The sequence below is a fragment of the Protopterus annectens genome, chromosome 1.part0 (assembly GCF_019279795.1).
Source record: "Protopterus annectens isolate FY-2018-M chromosome 1.part0, PAN1.0, whole genome shotgun sequence".
Classification (NCBI taxonomy): Eukaryota; Metazoa; Chordata; order Ceratodontiformes; family Protopteridae; genus Protopterus; species Protopterus annectens.
In genome coordinates, this window is record NC_056725.1 from 682,619,989 (window position 1) to 682,636,273 (window position 16,285).

At 39.2% G+C, this 16,285-nt stretch overlaps 1 protein-coding gene across 2 annotated transcripts in view; it reads right to left on the minus strand.

Annotated features, from left to right (window-relative positions):
- The window catches only part of LOC122794052 (mitogen-activated protein kinase kinase kinase kinase 5-like), a 1,947,254-nt gene that overhangs the window by 518,211 nt on the left and 1,412,758 nt on the right, over positions 1 to 16,285 (minus strand). For both annotated transcript variants that reach the window (XM_044062187.1, XM_044062182.1), the window contains exon 12: positions 3,515 to 3,631. In XM_044062187.1, coding sequence (XP_043918122.1) covers positions 3,515 to 3,631 — 117 coding nt within the window. The remainder of the gene's footprint in view (positions 1 to 3,514; positions 3,632 to 16,285) is intronic.

The window sequence follows — 16,285 nt, forward strand, 5'->3', positions numbered from 1 at the left end:
AGCTATGGTACCTTGCTGGCTAGGCTTACGTAGGCCCTTGGGCCGATAGCCTAGTACCTACCTATTAACCTATGAACTTATGAACCCATGAGATCAAACAAGGAGACAATTATGAGAAACCATTGTTATAAAAACAGTATTGCCAGTATATAGCAAGACTGGCAACAGGGGGATGAAATACATGACTCATTTATATAATTAGAGGGGAAAAATAGCAATCTGTAACCTTGACAGAAACTAATAATTATAGCTGAACTTTTGTGGGGAAATATTCTTTGTTTTTTTTTTTTTACTTTTCGACCTACTATTTTGCAGGTTATTGGCAAACCAGAAGACATACTCTCCTAAGCCATGTTAAGAAGCAGTCAGACATCATTTACAAAATTAAAGGTTAAATGACCATGTTGGTTTATTAAAGATTTGGCCATCTGTAGCCCTCTACCCATAAACATTTTAAACATTTGAGAACTAAAAGATGGCAGTCTTCATGATACAACTTAGTTATATGACAGTACTCACACTTTTCAAAAATCAATAAAACTGTGATTTTAAATACATCTATTCATTTAATTTTATGATGAGATAACACTTGTATATAGGCATGCATGCTTTTCAGTCGCTAAAGAAAGTTTGAAAATACAGTATATATATATATATATATATATATATATATATATATATATATATATATATATTCTGACTTAGCTTTGCGATGTTTTTGTGATACTCTGCGTTATGAAAACAAAAAATAAAATAAAAACAATGAAACATTCACTGAGTAATTTTGGATCTGCTGTCTAGTGCTAATAAAGATATGTGGTACTGATATATGGAACAGATGTAATTTTTTGCACTGACTGTCAGTAAGCCAGGATATTAATATGTATACACACACACACACACACACACACACACACACACATATATATATATATATATATATATATATATAGGATTATAGGATATGGGTCTACTTTTATTAGTCGAAGTTACATTACTTTGACTAACAAAATTACGATCTGACTTCCGTGAAAGTGCACTTCAGCAAAAATGCACTTTCGTGAAAGCCGATTCACTGAAGCACGATACAGTAGGGATTAGGAAATATATGCTTTTCCCCACTAGAGTGTGATCTCGGAATTGGTATATTTAAGTAGTGGGGGTGTGGGGGGCGCAGCCTCCAACATGGGGATGTGCCAAAATAATGTTCTTTGTTTACAGAAAATAAACAAAAAACATTGTTTTGCAAGGGAGCAAGCCCCCCTGCACCCCACACCCCCACTACTTAAATATACCAACTCCGAGATCGCACTACAGTGGGGAAAAGGATATATTTCCTTATCCCCACTGTATCATGCTTCGGTGAATCAGCTTTCGTGAAAGTGCACTTTCGTTAAAGTGCACTTTCGTAGAAGTGGGGCCGTACTTTTCTTGTTTGAAATAATGTAATTTTGAACACAAAACGTAGACCCATATATATATATATATATATATATATATATATATATATATATATATGTGTGTGTGTGTGTGTGTGTGTGTGTGTGTGTGTGTATGATGCTTTATGTCATTGCTTTCTATTCCTAATATTGAGGACTACCAAATTCCATGGAACCTTTCTGATTTGTGCTACTACATGATGCCATATTTATTTATTCATACCTACTGTTAACCAGGATAGTCAAACTGGGTGGAAAGCTGCTTTTCAGTAGATACCCAAGGAGCAAAGAGCCACATAGCACATCAGAAAATAGAGGTATAAAGTACAAATACTGATAACAATTCCAGCATAGACATACAAAAAGATATAGAAGTAAATCTGGTAATAAATATTGGATAAACTAAACTAAACCAAACTAAGAAGATAATTAAGAGATAATATAACACACCTTGCACCCATCAAGCCCCCCACACCCCCGGACTTAATCATATACATTAACTCTATTGTCTCACCAACTCAAAGAAAGGAAGCTCTGTGCGACTAAAGAGTGAACCACCAGTAGCCAAGATGTTTCTAGTACCTGAATTATGCCTACTGGACTTGGGAATGATTTGCATTTGGCGACACGCTGATGTGAGTGCTGATGTATAGGTATGTGAAGTAGGTGTAATAATGGGTTTATGCTGATGCCTACTCTTAAAAGAGTTATCAGAGGTTTGGGTATATTTTTTGGCAGCATCAGTGTATGAATGTTGTTTTGCTAGTATAATGATGCTGCATTTGCATGGGCCGGTGGGGGGGGGGGTGGTTGTGACAGCGTGATGCCCACTGCAAGAAGTGGTCATTGAGAAAGATTTCTCCAGACTGGTTAAGTATTTACACATCTCACAGATGGCATCTACAGTGTTAAGTCATTTTTTGTTTTCTTACAGCATGTGAAAGTTTTTACACTGCCTTAGAATACCACGTACTAAAAGGCTGGCAATAGAAGGGGAGACGGTTGCTGTCACTCCTTGATGCTATTTGCTGATGTGTGAAAAAGACCCTGTTAGGATTAAAAGACACTGGATGTGATTATGCAAGGATTCATTGGCGAAACTATGGAGGTGATTTTGCAATAAGACAGGGTAGTACTGTTGACATGATAGAGATACCTGGATAACAGGGCATATTAACTGGTAAACCAGACTGTTTCCTCAACACAGTTTGTTTTAGACCAGAGCAAACTCAAGCCTAGCACCTGCTGAAAGAGGACAAATGTAAAAGCAGTACTTAACTACAGGGAAAATTTGTACTGTGCACACTATGTACTAATCAGCTGTACTGATAGTGGCAGAGTGCTTAGCACAACTATCTAGCAAATACAAAAGTGAACCAATGAAAAACAGCTATAAGTTCAAGCCAATACTACTGGGCTGCCTAGACACAACAGCACTCATCCTACTCCCATTACAGCAATTAGTGCTCTGAACATGATGGCCACCACAGCAGGCCAGAAAAGATTGTTAACAAACAAATATTAGCAGAGAAAATTAAGTGTAAGTCAGACAAACAACAGGTAAAAAAGATACGACAGTAAAACAACTCAAAAAAGAAGAATTTCTTAAGTTTTTGTGAAGTCCAGAAACGTTTTTAAGCTTTTCATGCAGTGCACACAGACTTAGCTCCCTGCAGTCTTGTTGGAAAGACAGCATAGAAACCCAGCTGAGCTCAGTATATATTAAGCAAAAAAATAAAAGAGAAGTGCACACACACACACACACACACACACACACACACACACACACACACACACACACACACACACACACACACACACACACACACACACACACACACACTCCCATTACTTTCTTTCACTCAAATCACAAATTCCCTCTTATTCTCCTTTGTGCACGTTCCCTAACTGAAATCTAAATAGCTCAGTGCAGTTTTCACATATATGCCTTACAACCCATAGAATATAACTACGTCACTCTGACAGCTTCATTCACCTGTAATATGTTAGGTTTGGCTACTCTGTATTTACAAAACAAGCATTATTTCTCATTGTATTTCCTAAATTCCTCTTACCTCAGGCTCTTCTTCCTCTAGTTCCATGTACGCAGCATGCTTCTCTGGATTCTTCATTTTCTCTAGTAATTCATTAGCTAAAGATTTGCTCAGGCCAGCCTGACACACAAACTGGTGCTGAGCAAAACGAAAAAGACAAAAAGTGGCTTTAAAAAAGAGAACAACTAACCTTTGTGTGCTAACACCGTTTACAATTTCAATACTTTGGTTCTAGTAAAACTATACAGAAAACATTTGCAACAAGATAAAACCTTCTATGTCCAAAATGAAAAACACTAGCCCTGATAATGTGGAACAAATGGGCAAAATGTGGAACACACACTAGTAGCTTTCTAACAGCTTCAACTAGGAAGGTCAAAGGATGGTTAACATATGCTGGTTTTACTTATAAAAGATATTTTAATGAATTAATATGATTCTTTTCTATTTACCATGGATATCTGTAAAAATAATTCCTGACACTGTATGTGTGACAGGGCCTTTCAATGTGGAATTTCGAGGAACATGAACTTTTTAAGACCCCAAATTTAGTACATTCCTCGTAATGAGGTACACTTGAGAGGTATGTACACAGACCATTATCTACAAAAGCTTAAATCTAGATGTCCTAAGTAAATAGAGAAAAGCAAAGGGTTGTCTCCCTTGTTGCACAACAGAGATTGTCTCAGAAACATATTAGCTTTCAGGAAATCTTGCTTGAATGAGGCCTTGGTCCTTGATCACTTATGGGAAAAATGGACACCCTGCACTTGAAAAGGGATTGACGGCAGCGGGAGGTGGCAGACTAAAGTCTTACAGATCCTGTCAGCAGTAATATAAACAACCCAAAAAAGCTAATAGCAGTTATTTTGAAATCAGCCATCTTTGGCTGTTTATTGCCCTCTTCCCATCCATTTGCTCAAACTTGAAAGAAACAAATTATCTTATTATTAATATATATATTATTATTAATATTATTATTATTAATATTATATCAACTTAACTCAGACCTTCTGTGTCTATGATTTGAAGATTATAGGTGGGGCATCTTAGGATTGTGAAAATGTGAAAATATGACATTGTTTCAGAGTTGTGTAGTATTTCTGGACACATAATGGGATTTATTGTAACTCCTTTGACAGTGTTAATTTTGTTAACAATGTGTCCTCAACATGCACTCTACTGTAAACTAGCTATCACCCTGGAATGTAACAATGTACTTGTCCAGTATCTAACTGGTCTGCTCCTAGTAATTACAGGAATGACTCTTATGTCCGGGAACTACCACCCCATTAGCCTGACGAGCCTGGTCTGCAAGGCCATGGAATGTATCATCATGGAACTTGTAAACAAAGACATTGGTAATCTCCAAACTCTGGACCCCACCCAGTTTGGGTTTGTAAAAGGCAGATCATGTCTCCTAAACCTGATAGACTTCTTTGAAGCAGTCACCAAAGCCGTAGCCAAGGGTAAGGTGGTTCACACAGCCTATCTAGATCTTGCCAAGGCTTTCGACACCATCCCCCACTCTGGAATTATAGATAAACTCACTAAACTAGGTATAAATCCCTATGTCACAAGATGGGTTGCCAACTGGCTCACTGACACAACCCACACTGTGAAAGTAGCAGACTCCAAATCCGACTTCAGACCAGTGACAAGTGGAGTACCACAGGGTTCAGTCCTGGGTCCTCTCCTGTTTGGTATCTACTTCTCTGAAGTACAGGCTAACACAGAAGGTCTTTGGCTAGCGAAGTTCGCAGATGACTGCAAACTAGGAGCCATAATCGAAACTCCTAACGATGTGGACATCCTACAAAAGGGCCTCACTGAGACAGATGCCTGGTGTCAAAGCCATGGCCTCAAGCTCAATGCCAAAAAGTGCACTGTCATCCCCTTTGGTAAAAACTCTGTACCCATGAACTACAACATAGGCGGTAGTATACTTAACATTGAAAGTGTGATAAGAGACCTTGGGACACAGGTGGACAGTAGTCTCTCCTTTGATAATCACATTGCCACAGTAGTCAGGAAATCCTTCTACGTGGCACACCTCATCACAAAAGGTTTCTCATTCAGAAAAAAAGAGGCCATTGTTCCACTCTACTCATCCCTCATTAGACCCATTATAGAGTACAATGCCCCTTTTGGTATGTATCTCAAAAGACATCTACAACAACTGGAAAGGCCACAGAAATACCTCACAAAGAGAATTACTGGCCTCAAACAGATGCCCTCATGAACCGTCTCAAAAAACTCCAGCTTTACTCTGTTGCATATCGCCTACTCAGAGGTGATCTCTGCCTAACATACAAAGCTATGTCAAACCCAGAACTGTTGGACATGCTCCACTTAAAGAAATCCCAATCCCTCTGAGCTACACGCTCTAGGGACCTAAACCTTGTCACCACAATAAACAGAACATGCCGGAGGGATAGATTTCTGTCCCAGAGACTTCCCATACTCTGGAATAAACTACCTATCTATATCAAACAAAGCTCCTCATTAGCACTCTTGAAGAAAAATCTTGATTATTGGATGGTAAATAGGAAATTCACCCTGAGGATCACCTCTGTGGCTCTGCTTGACAGTGGCACAGGAAAATAATTTTCTTGGGTGGCAAAAGCCAGGGTACCTTTTTGGCGGGGCTTGTATAGGCCCCAGGGCTGATAGCCTAGTACCTACCTATGAATCTATGAACCTATGTGTTTGTACTTTACTAGCATAAGATTCTTGAATCTGTAATTTGTTTCCTTTTTTGTGCATTGTTGTGGTTTGAACCCAAGAACTCTGTAAAAGGACAATTCAATCAGTGCCACTATCAAGACAACAAACAGACTGAATAAACAAATACATCTAAATTTACAACTACTGTTAGTTTTGTTTGTATTCTGACACTTGAAATTTACCTGTCTGTGATAGATAGGAAAGCCTTCTGTATCCATAATATTTATTTACATATTTATTTAACATTTTTTTTACCAGGATAGTCCGACTGGACAGCAGGTGTCCATTATCAGTAGAGTCCTGAGGAGAAAAGCTCCCGAAAGTTACAGAGTGAATTGGTAAAAAGTAGTTAACAAAGTTTAACAGTGGTTTAAAAAAAAAAAACATCTTCAAGTAAGGTTAACAGTTAAACAAAAGCAAGGCAGTACTAGAAAAAGTATAAGATCACAGTACATTTTTATTGTGACCGTAAGTACAGCATATAAACAACTGGCATCATAGTAATAACAAGTTTAATAGATATTTACACTATGTACAGATATGCCTAGGAAGAGTATAAAGTCAGTGTCCATCAGGGCCAGCAATGAATAATAGCCTTGGATAGGGTGGGTTCAGGAAGGGTTATGGATATTATGACAGGATTTAAGAAAGACAGCATGAGTGAATCTTTTTTTATTACAGTTCATTTTTTTAACATGAAACTTTATTAAGACAACATTGTTAAAAACACTGCAACCATCATATCCCAACACCCCTTATGCAAGATTGTCCCATACATAGAAAAACAACTTTAAAATTCATTACGATACCAAATTTTGATTCAGATTTAAAAACTGAACATAATTAATGATAAAATGATGTAAGTCTTTAGTAATGTTTACAAGCAAAAATTTCCAGCGGTGAAAAATAATAGCTTAAACAACTGTTTGAACCCGAAGTAACTATTTCTTCTGTAAGGAAGTTAACTTTTCAGACATAGTACCCAAAGTCCAAAATCTGTGGCCTGTCGACTACAGAATGTCTTTCCTAAGGGCTAAATGTGTTGCAGAGCGTCCTGTTGTCCATATGCTGCTGCAAGCTCCACACCCCCAAAATTGCCCAAATGAAGTGAAAGTAGTTGTCCTCCTCCTCTTCTTACCGTATTTCACAGCCCTCTTCTTCAGCTGGACCAGGGTTATTTGTCAGATGTGCTATTTATTAAATTATGTGAAGTAGAGTGGTAAACACTGTACTTTACTGATAACCAAGCTGATATTGTTCTCCAAGTGTTACTTTCTACCTGGAGGTCTAGGAAAGCTGATCATTGTAACTATCTTGCCCAAAAACTACATGGCTATAGTCATCTAAATCCTGGCACATAACCAACAGAATGTGTGGAATTACTTTGGCTTGCCCTGTAAACCTTTTGACTCAGAGTAAGAGGGAATTGGATTGATTGTCTACAGTCTTTGCCATCATGATAACTTAGCATTACAAAACTGCATTTTAAAATTGACTGGTGTTACTGTCAGGTGACCCGAAATCTCCTCAGTACAAGACATTCTCTCAGATCCATTCCCACCACCACAAAGGCTGGGCATTTATGGACATCCTATAATTTATCTATATACAATCCCACTGGCTGACTGTTTTGTCCAACAAACTTATTTGTTAAGCTCCTTTCTTAACTTAATCTTACACACCCACCAGGTTTCATTCTTTCCTACTTTCTTTATGGGTTAGGATTTCCTCTGTTGAAACAGTAAATAAAGTTCCAGGATCACAATGATAATGATCACGGTCTAATCCTGTTCTATTATCCAATGGGTCAGGACTGAGGCTAAATCTGGCAAGCCAAGCCCTTCCCTTATATTTCCTGAGAGGCCATCAGTTTCCTCCTTGCTAACCTGGGAAATGCTCCAAACATAAGCTAAAACTAGCTACTGATACTTCTGTGTAAGCAGGTATTGAGCTAGGTATGAGATACAGTGTCCTAAAAAAGAAATTTGGCAGTATGAGCACTTTAATAGTGGGTGTACGGGTTAAAATGGCAATCTAATTACTGCCCAGGAAGGACACCCCTCCTGACATTCCTTAATAAGGGGATTCAAGTAAGAGTACTATTGCTGCTATATTAAGAGGCAATTTGGATACCAAGATACCTGTGCATCGTAGTTCACTTAGAATCTCTTGGTGTACAAGAGAGCAAGAATTCGGGCGACAAAGAGAAGTCTTTTTCCAGTTTACTTTTTGTCTTGATAGTGTGTCAGACCTCTGAAAAACCTGCAGTATCTCAGAAAGATGCAATTACAGGTTCATCATCTATAATATGCAATTATCTGCAAACCACATACTTGTGCACACATAGGCTTTTGGCATCCTAATACCTCACTGTATATAATGTTGTCTGATATACCAACTCAAAGCCTCCACAGCAAGAACAAAAAGGATCAGGGACAATAGGTGACCCAATCACTTTCAACAATTTAGTTGAAAGGGCTGACAGCTTGTTGCAGTTTTGACTTCACTAGTCTTGGGACTTGTATATTGTGCTTGGTACTTCTTGATAAAGACTCAGGGAAACCAAAAAAATGGAGGACATGCCACAGGCACTTCCAACTCAGAGAGTCAAAAGCCTTGCTAAAATCTACAAAGAGTATGGCTGTAGGGTTGGTTCCCTTTGGCTATATTGCTGAAGGTTCTAGAAGAGCCTAAGTGATAGCTGGGATCCCCCGCCTGCCTGCTACAAAATCCTGCTCTGTATCATGAACAATTGTCATTATGACTTACTTTAGTCAGGCTGCTAGTACCTTAGCTAAGATTTTTGCTTTGGATGAAATTAGAGAGACGAGTCTATAGCTTTGTGCTTCCACCGGTCTTTACCTTCTTTTTGGAAGGTGACAGTATTTGTTACCCTCACTTGATAAGGAAGTGTCTGTTTGCTCTCTTTGTATACTGAGAGAAGAATAGGGGCTAATTCAATGTTTAGTACTTTAAACAGTTATGCCATGATACTGCTGATCCCAGAGTCTTCACTAAACTTTAAGCCCTAACTGCTTGGCTTATCTGCCCAGTGTCACTTCTTACCTTCGCAACTGCTCCTGAATAATTGTGAACTTATGCCAGTTAATTGCTTCACTGGTCTCCCCAGCTCTGAAAAAGCTGTCTTGCTTTTTATACAGGTTGTAGAAAAAGGTCTGCATAATTACATTAATTTTGGAAGCTAAATATGCCAGATGACCATTCATGTATCTCAGATAGTATAATTTGGGCTATTGCAGTCCAGTTCTAAAAGAACTAATGGAAACATATTGGTGGCACAGCTGAAGAGTGTGTGCTCCATGGCTCTGGCAGAGGAAACAAGGCAATATCATGAGACTTCTCACTTGTAGCCAACAGGCTAAACTTACTTAATGCAATGAGGGACCATCTTGGTAACTTTGTCACAAACCTTTCTGACCAGTGATATTGTTATGGAGTGGCCCAGTGAAATTAATTCCATCACTGATTGCATGGGGTTATGCTATTTAGCAGTTTATCCTATTTCTCATATACCTACAATAGAAGGTCCAACACCCATGAGCTACGGTAATCCTCCAAAATGCACAACACAGTCCTGTGAAATCTCCTGCTGCCTTATTGAATATTATCATGGTTGTTTTGTTGCCTGAGGTATACAATTCTTTTGCTACAGCTCTGATACCCACCTGCATAATGTTTGATGATGATGATTTTGTTCCTGAGGTTGGACTGATCTTTTCTGTCTTGGGATTTGGTCTGAAATGGGTGTCTTTGGGACAATACCATCCACAGTGAATTGTGTTCTGAGACAGTAATGAAGTATAAAATATCTGTACAGGAGAGCAGAAACTACAACAATATGGAATAAAGCACCCAGATAGGTATAATAGTTATGGAAATAACCAGATTAAATACAAATGTAACTTTCAAGCATATTGAAATCATCATACAGAATACAAGACAACTGGACCAAGTGGCCCTTTATACCTTGCCAGTAACCATCCTTGGACATTACCTTCTTTTTCATGGAGCAACAAGCCAGTCACACCTGGGGTGAACTTGTGAATAGCCATCCAGTTGTCTAACTCATTTTTGAAAGCAGAAATGTTTTAATTTGGAGTGGAATTTTTTCCAGAAAAGGGGTACAAGTTGTGTATCAAATCTGTCTCTTCACCCTGTTTGATTTATCTGTCTCTTCACCCTGTTTGATTTATTTGCTGAACCAGGTTTAGATCCCTGGTTTTAGTGGTAGTGGAGATGAAAGATGTCTTGGACTACTGGATCCCTAATGGCCTGCAAGGCAAGGCACAGATTACCCCTAAATAGTCTACAGCACACTGAACAGAGGGAATGTGCTTCCAGCCTCACCTGGCAGCTTCTGGCTTTTAAGACTGTGATATTTTTATTTAGGACCCTCTGAGGTCTTTCCAGTTGCATGATATGCCTAGTAAGATACATCCCAAAAGCAGCACTGCATTCTGTAACAGGTCGGATCAATGTAGAATATAGACCGGTAAGAACTTCTTTAACAGGTCGGATCAATGTAGAATATAGACCGGTAAGAACTTCTTTAACAGGTCGGATCAATGTAGAATATAGACCGGTAAGAACTTCTTTAGCTCTTGATGAAATACCTTTTGCAATCCATTGCACCCAGCAAAAAGATTTCTTAACCACTGCTGCATTGTGGTAATCAAATCCAAGGAAATTATCTATCCGTGTTCCAACGTCTCTTATCACACTTTCATTTTGAAGATGGGTATTGTCTATACTATAAGATGGATGAAGGGATTGTTTACTAAATTTATATTGCACTTTTTAGCATTTAGTTTTAAACAATTGTTTGAGTAGCAGGTGTTGAAATGTATGAGTTCCAGTTGGAGCTTCTGCATACCAAAGGGGCAGCTGAGGATGATACCAAGTTTGCAGTCATCCACAAACTCAGTTTAACCAGAAATCCCCATTTGTAACTTGGAAATCTTTGAAGTACATACTGAATAGTATGGGTCATAGTGTGGAGCCCTGAGAAACACCACTGGTCATCTTCATGTTTATTGAGGATGCACCTTCCACCCTCACTACATGAGTTCTATTCCTCAACCGAATTACTACCCAACTAAATATGTGGGGGTCAATATGGAGCTTATTCAACTTCTTTATAATGTTAGCATGTGGGATGGTGTCAAATGCCAGGCTTTGGCATGCTGTATAACAGCATGTCCACTGACCATGGCTTGTATTACTCTCTCAGAGAGGTTGCCGAAATGCATTACACAGAACCTACCTTTTGCAAAGCTGAACTGCTGGAGGTCAAGCCTTATAGGATTTTTTTTTTGATATCACAATTATGATATGTTCCACAACTTTGCAGATGAGACTAGACAGGCTAATGGATCTATAATTTCCAGGGTGAAAAGTCAATCCACCTTTGTGAAACAGCATCACAGCAGCTGTGTGTCATAATTCAGGGACAAAACCAGTGGCTAGGCTGAGGCTGTATAGCTGTAGGAGCTGCTTCACGAGGGTGTATTTTGTACTGCTTATCAGACAACAGTATATATTTTCTGGTCCCATGGATGACGTATTTTTCATTTTGGAGATTACATTTAGCAAGGTTTCTTTGATTATGATGGGTAATGCTACTCAGTGCTAGAAGTCTAAACCTCAAAATGCACTCACTCGAGGCATTCCTTAAAATGGAGAACATTGACATCTGTGCGGTGACAGACACCTGGTTCAAAGCTCCAGAGAGCACCCCTGCATTACCAGGCTATAATTCATACCACACCTTTCGGCCACCTAACCCAGAAAGAAGCACTAAAGGTGGAGGCGTGTCCATATTCATTAAGGATATCCACACCTCCAGGATAGTTGCTCAGCATAATGCATCCGAGATTATCCAAGTGCAACTAACTCTGGGCAAGACCGCAATCCAAATTGTAGCTTGCTACAGACCCCCCACCATGCTCCAGGATTCACACTCCTCATTTCTTGATACACTGGAAAGTATTGGGGTACAACCCAACACCCTAATAATGGGAGATTTCAACTACCCCACCATTAATTGGGAAAACTACTCATGTACCAACTCTTTTGCTCAACGTTTTCTAGAATTCATAAATTCCAATGCCTTGGATCAACTTATTCACACCCCCACCAGGGGCAGCAATATCATAGACCTGGTCATTACCAACATGGGAAACCAGTGTTCCACACCAGAGGTCAATTCCTCGTTGGTCAGATCCGACCACAAGCTAATCAGCCTAGACATCCACATCCCACCCCCACCCCCAATTAGGGAAACCATCGTAAAAAAACTTCTCCAAAGCCAACTTCACACTTCTTAAGACAGAAGTGGCAAACTTCATGACACCCATGCAGATGGACAATAGAGGTATGACTGCCAAATCCTACACAAATGCACTTTATAAGCACTTACAAGAGTGCATGGATCATGCTATCACTAATAGAACCAAGATGTTATCCTCCAAAAAAAGGAAGCCAGTCTGGTGGTCCTCTGCCATAAACAAACTTTACAACAGAAGAAAGTAACTGTTGCAAAAAAGAGTAAAATCCCATGACTGGAGGAAATCCCTGGTCAACCTCAGTAAGAAGCTGAGATCCCTCATAAAATCCTCCAAAGCTAGTTACGAAAACAAAATTGCCACTGACTCTAAAGACAACCACAAAGCATTCTATAGCTATGTCAAGAATCTAAATGAGAACACTCAGATCTGCTCTGAGTTACAGCACAATGGCACTAAATATACAGAACCAACTGATATTGCCAACATCCTAGCAGATAGGTTCAGTGCTAACTTTACCCCCCTCTCACCCCCTAGAGGGCCCATGTCTACACCGGAAGAATGCAAAGTTCCTATAATCACGGCTGCACAGGTAAAAAACACTCTCCAAAGCCAAGAACACAGCATCCATGGGACCTGACAATATCCCAGGCTGTGTTCTACATGAACTACAGAATGAACTGGCACCCTACCTAAGTACCATGTTCAATCATAGCCTCACCTCAGGCTTTGTACCCACTGAATGGCACACCGTGATGGTTATCCCACTCCACAAAGGGGAAAGCCACGACGGACCTCAGGAACTACCGCCCCATTAGCCTGACGAGCCTGGTCTGCAAGGCCATGGAACATATCATCGTGGAACTCATAAACAAAGACATTGGTAATCTCCAAACTCTGGACCCTACCCAGTTTGGATTTGTAAAAGGCAGATCATGTCTCCTAAACTTGATTGACTTCTTTGAAGCAGTCACCAAAGCCATAGATGAGGGTAAAATGGTTCACACAGCTTATCTAGATCTCACCAAGGCTTTCAACACCACCCCCCACTCTGGAATTATAGATAAGCTCACTAAACTATGTATAAATCCCTATGTCACAAGATAGGTTGCCAACTGGCTCATGGACAGAACCCACACTGTGAAAGTAGCGGATTCCAAATCCGACATCAGACCAGTGACAAGTGGAGTACCACAGGGTTCAGTCCTGGGTCCTCTCCTGTTTGGTATTTACTTCTCTGAAGTGCAGGCCAACACAGAAGGTCTTTGACTAACAAAGTTTGCAGATGACTGCAAACTAGGAGCCATAATTGAAACTCATAACGATGTGGACAAACTACAAAAGGGCCTCACTGAGACAGATACCTGGTGTCAAAGCCATGGCCTGAAGCTCAATGCCAAAAAGTGTATTGTCATCCCCTTTGGTAAAAACTCTGTACCCATGAACTACCACATAGCTGGTAGTCTACTTAATGCCGAAAATGTGATAAGAGACCTTGGGACTCAGGTGGACAGTAGTCTCTCCTTTGATAATCACATTGCCACAGTGGTCAGGAAATCCTTCTACGTGGCTCATCTCATCACAAAAGGATTCTCATCCAGAAAAAAGAGGTCATTGTTCCCCTCTACTCATCACTCATTAGACCCATTATAGAGTACAATGCCCCTTTTGGTATGTACCTCACAAGATATCTACAACAACTGGAAAGACCACAGAAATACCTCACAAAGAGGATTACTGGCCTCAAACAGATGCCCTATGCAGACCGTCTCAAAAAACTACAGCTTTACTCCATTGCATATCGCCTACTCAGGGGCAATCTCTGCCTAACATACAAAGCTATGTCAAACCCAGTGCTGTTGGACATGCTCCACTTAAAGAAATCCCAATCCCTCCGAGCTACATGCTCTAGGGACCTAAACCTTGTCACCACAATAAACAGAACATGCTGGAAGGATAGATTCCTGTCCCAGAGACTTCCCATACTCTGGAACAGACTACCTATCTATGTCAAACAGAGCTCCTCATTAGCACTCTTCAAGAAAAATCTTGATGATTGGATGGGAAATGGGAAATTCACCCTGGGGATCACTTCTGTGGCTCTGCTCGACAGGGGCACATGAAAATAATTTTCTTGGGTGGTGAAAGCCAGGGTACATTTTTTGGCTAGGCTTGTATGGGCCCTAGGGCCGATAGCCTAGTACCTACCTATGAACCTATGAACCTATGATGGGGGTGAGATGAGAGTTTGGTGGATATGCTGGCTTTGTGTAGATGCCTTGAGGGTTGAATTTGCACTAAATTTGTTTGCTATGTTGGCTATCTCTGCTGGATATGAGCAGGTTGTGCCTTTTTGAATAACTTCTGAGCAATGTTGGGTGTTACTCCTTAGTTTTGTAATGGAACTAAAGAAGGATTTGCAGTTGTCTTTAGCTTCTAATACCAGTCTCACTTCATGGAATGTCTTCCTTTTCTTTCAGCTCCTTCAGTAGTTTTTTAATTAACTAGTTTAAGAAGCTTTTCTCTTTTACTGTGCTTTTATTTATACATGCAGACCACTGGGCTGGTTTACTTTCAAACTTATAAAAGCCAAGTGAAAGCACTCCAAATACACCAATAGTCCCAAAAAGAGTGCAGCGAGCCAAAACAGGAAACCCGAAGATTGAATCCACTCAATTTATTGACAACAGCACTAAAAAGCATTAACGCTTTTAAATAACACAGCAAGTACGTGTTTTCATCCTCAATACTCGGACTTCATCAGATACATAAATTTAATACCATTCATCCCTCAAATACCTAAGTTAAAATCAATTAACCAATGACATGTTAATAAAACATTTAAATGGGCAAACCAGTATACTCTCTAGGCTCATAAATATTCATGACTCAACATTTAATATATTCCCTTACTACTCAATGCTTGTCTATTTGATTAATTGAATTAAAAAGCTTATATAAATATACAAAAACATCCATATATTACCTTTCATTTGTAAATAAATAAATAAATACATAAAAAGCATCAATAAAATATAATTGTGCATGAATAAAAAAACTGCACATAAAATCTCATAGTGGCTGGCTCCCTCTAGTGTCAAAATTCATAATTACCATTAAATTCTATTGGCTCTTAGTTTTAATAATAGTAAAATTGTTAAAAAATCATTAAGACCTGTTTTTTTCCCCGCATCCAGGGTAACTTGCCACCATAATTCTTTACTTTCTAAAATATCCTCCCAGGGACCCCCTCTAATGTCTTGCCTGATTTGTTCTAATACAAAAAATTGAAAATGATATCCTGTACAACCTCTAGAATGTTTATAAAGTGCATTAGTATCTTTTGCTTTGGAAATGTCGTAGGTATGTTAATATATTCTTTTTCTTAATGTTCTTCTGTCTTACCTACGTAAAATGATTGACAGTTCTGACATACCACAAGGTATACCACTCCTCTAGTATCACAACTATAAAGAACCTTACTTCTAATCCATGTCTTCCTACTTTCCAAATAAATTTCACCCTTATTTATAATATAGGGGCATTGGTTGCATCTTCCACATTTATATGTCCCTGTTCTTCTATTTCCTGTTGGTACTGAATTAATACCTGACCTTTCCGAAATTTTCCTTATATTCTGGGAATTTTTATATATCACCTTTGGACTTATTTTAGATATTTCCTCAATATCTGTGAGTGATAATAATTTATCCCATTCCCTCTGTAGTATATCCCTCACCTTATAATTAGTAACATTAAA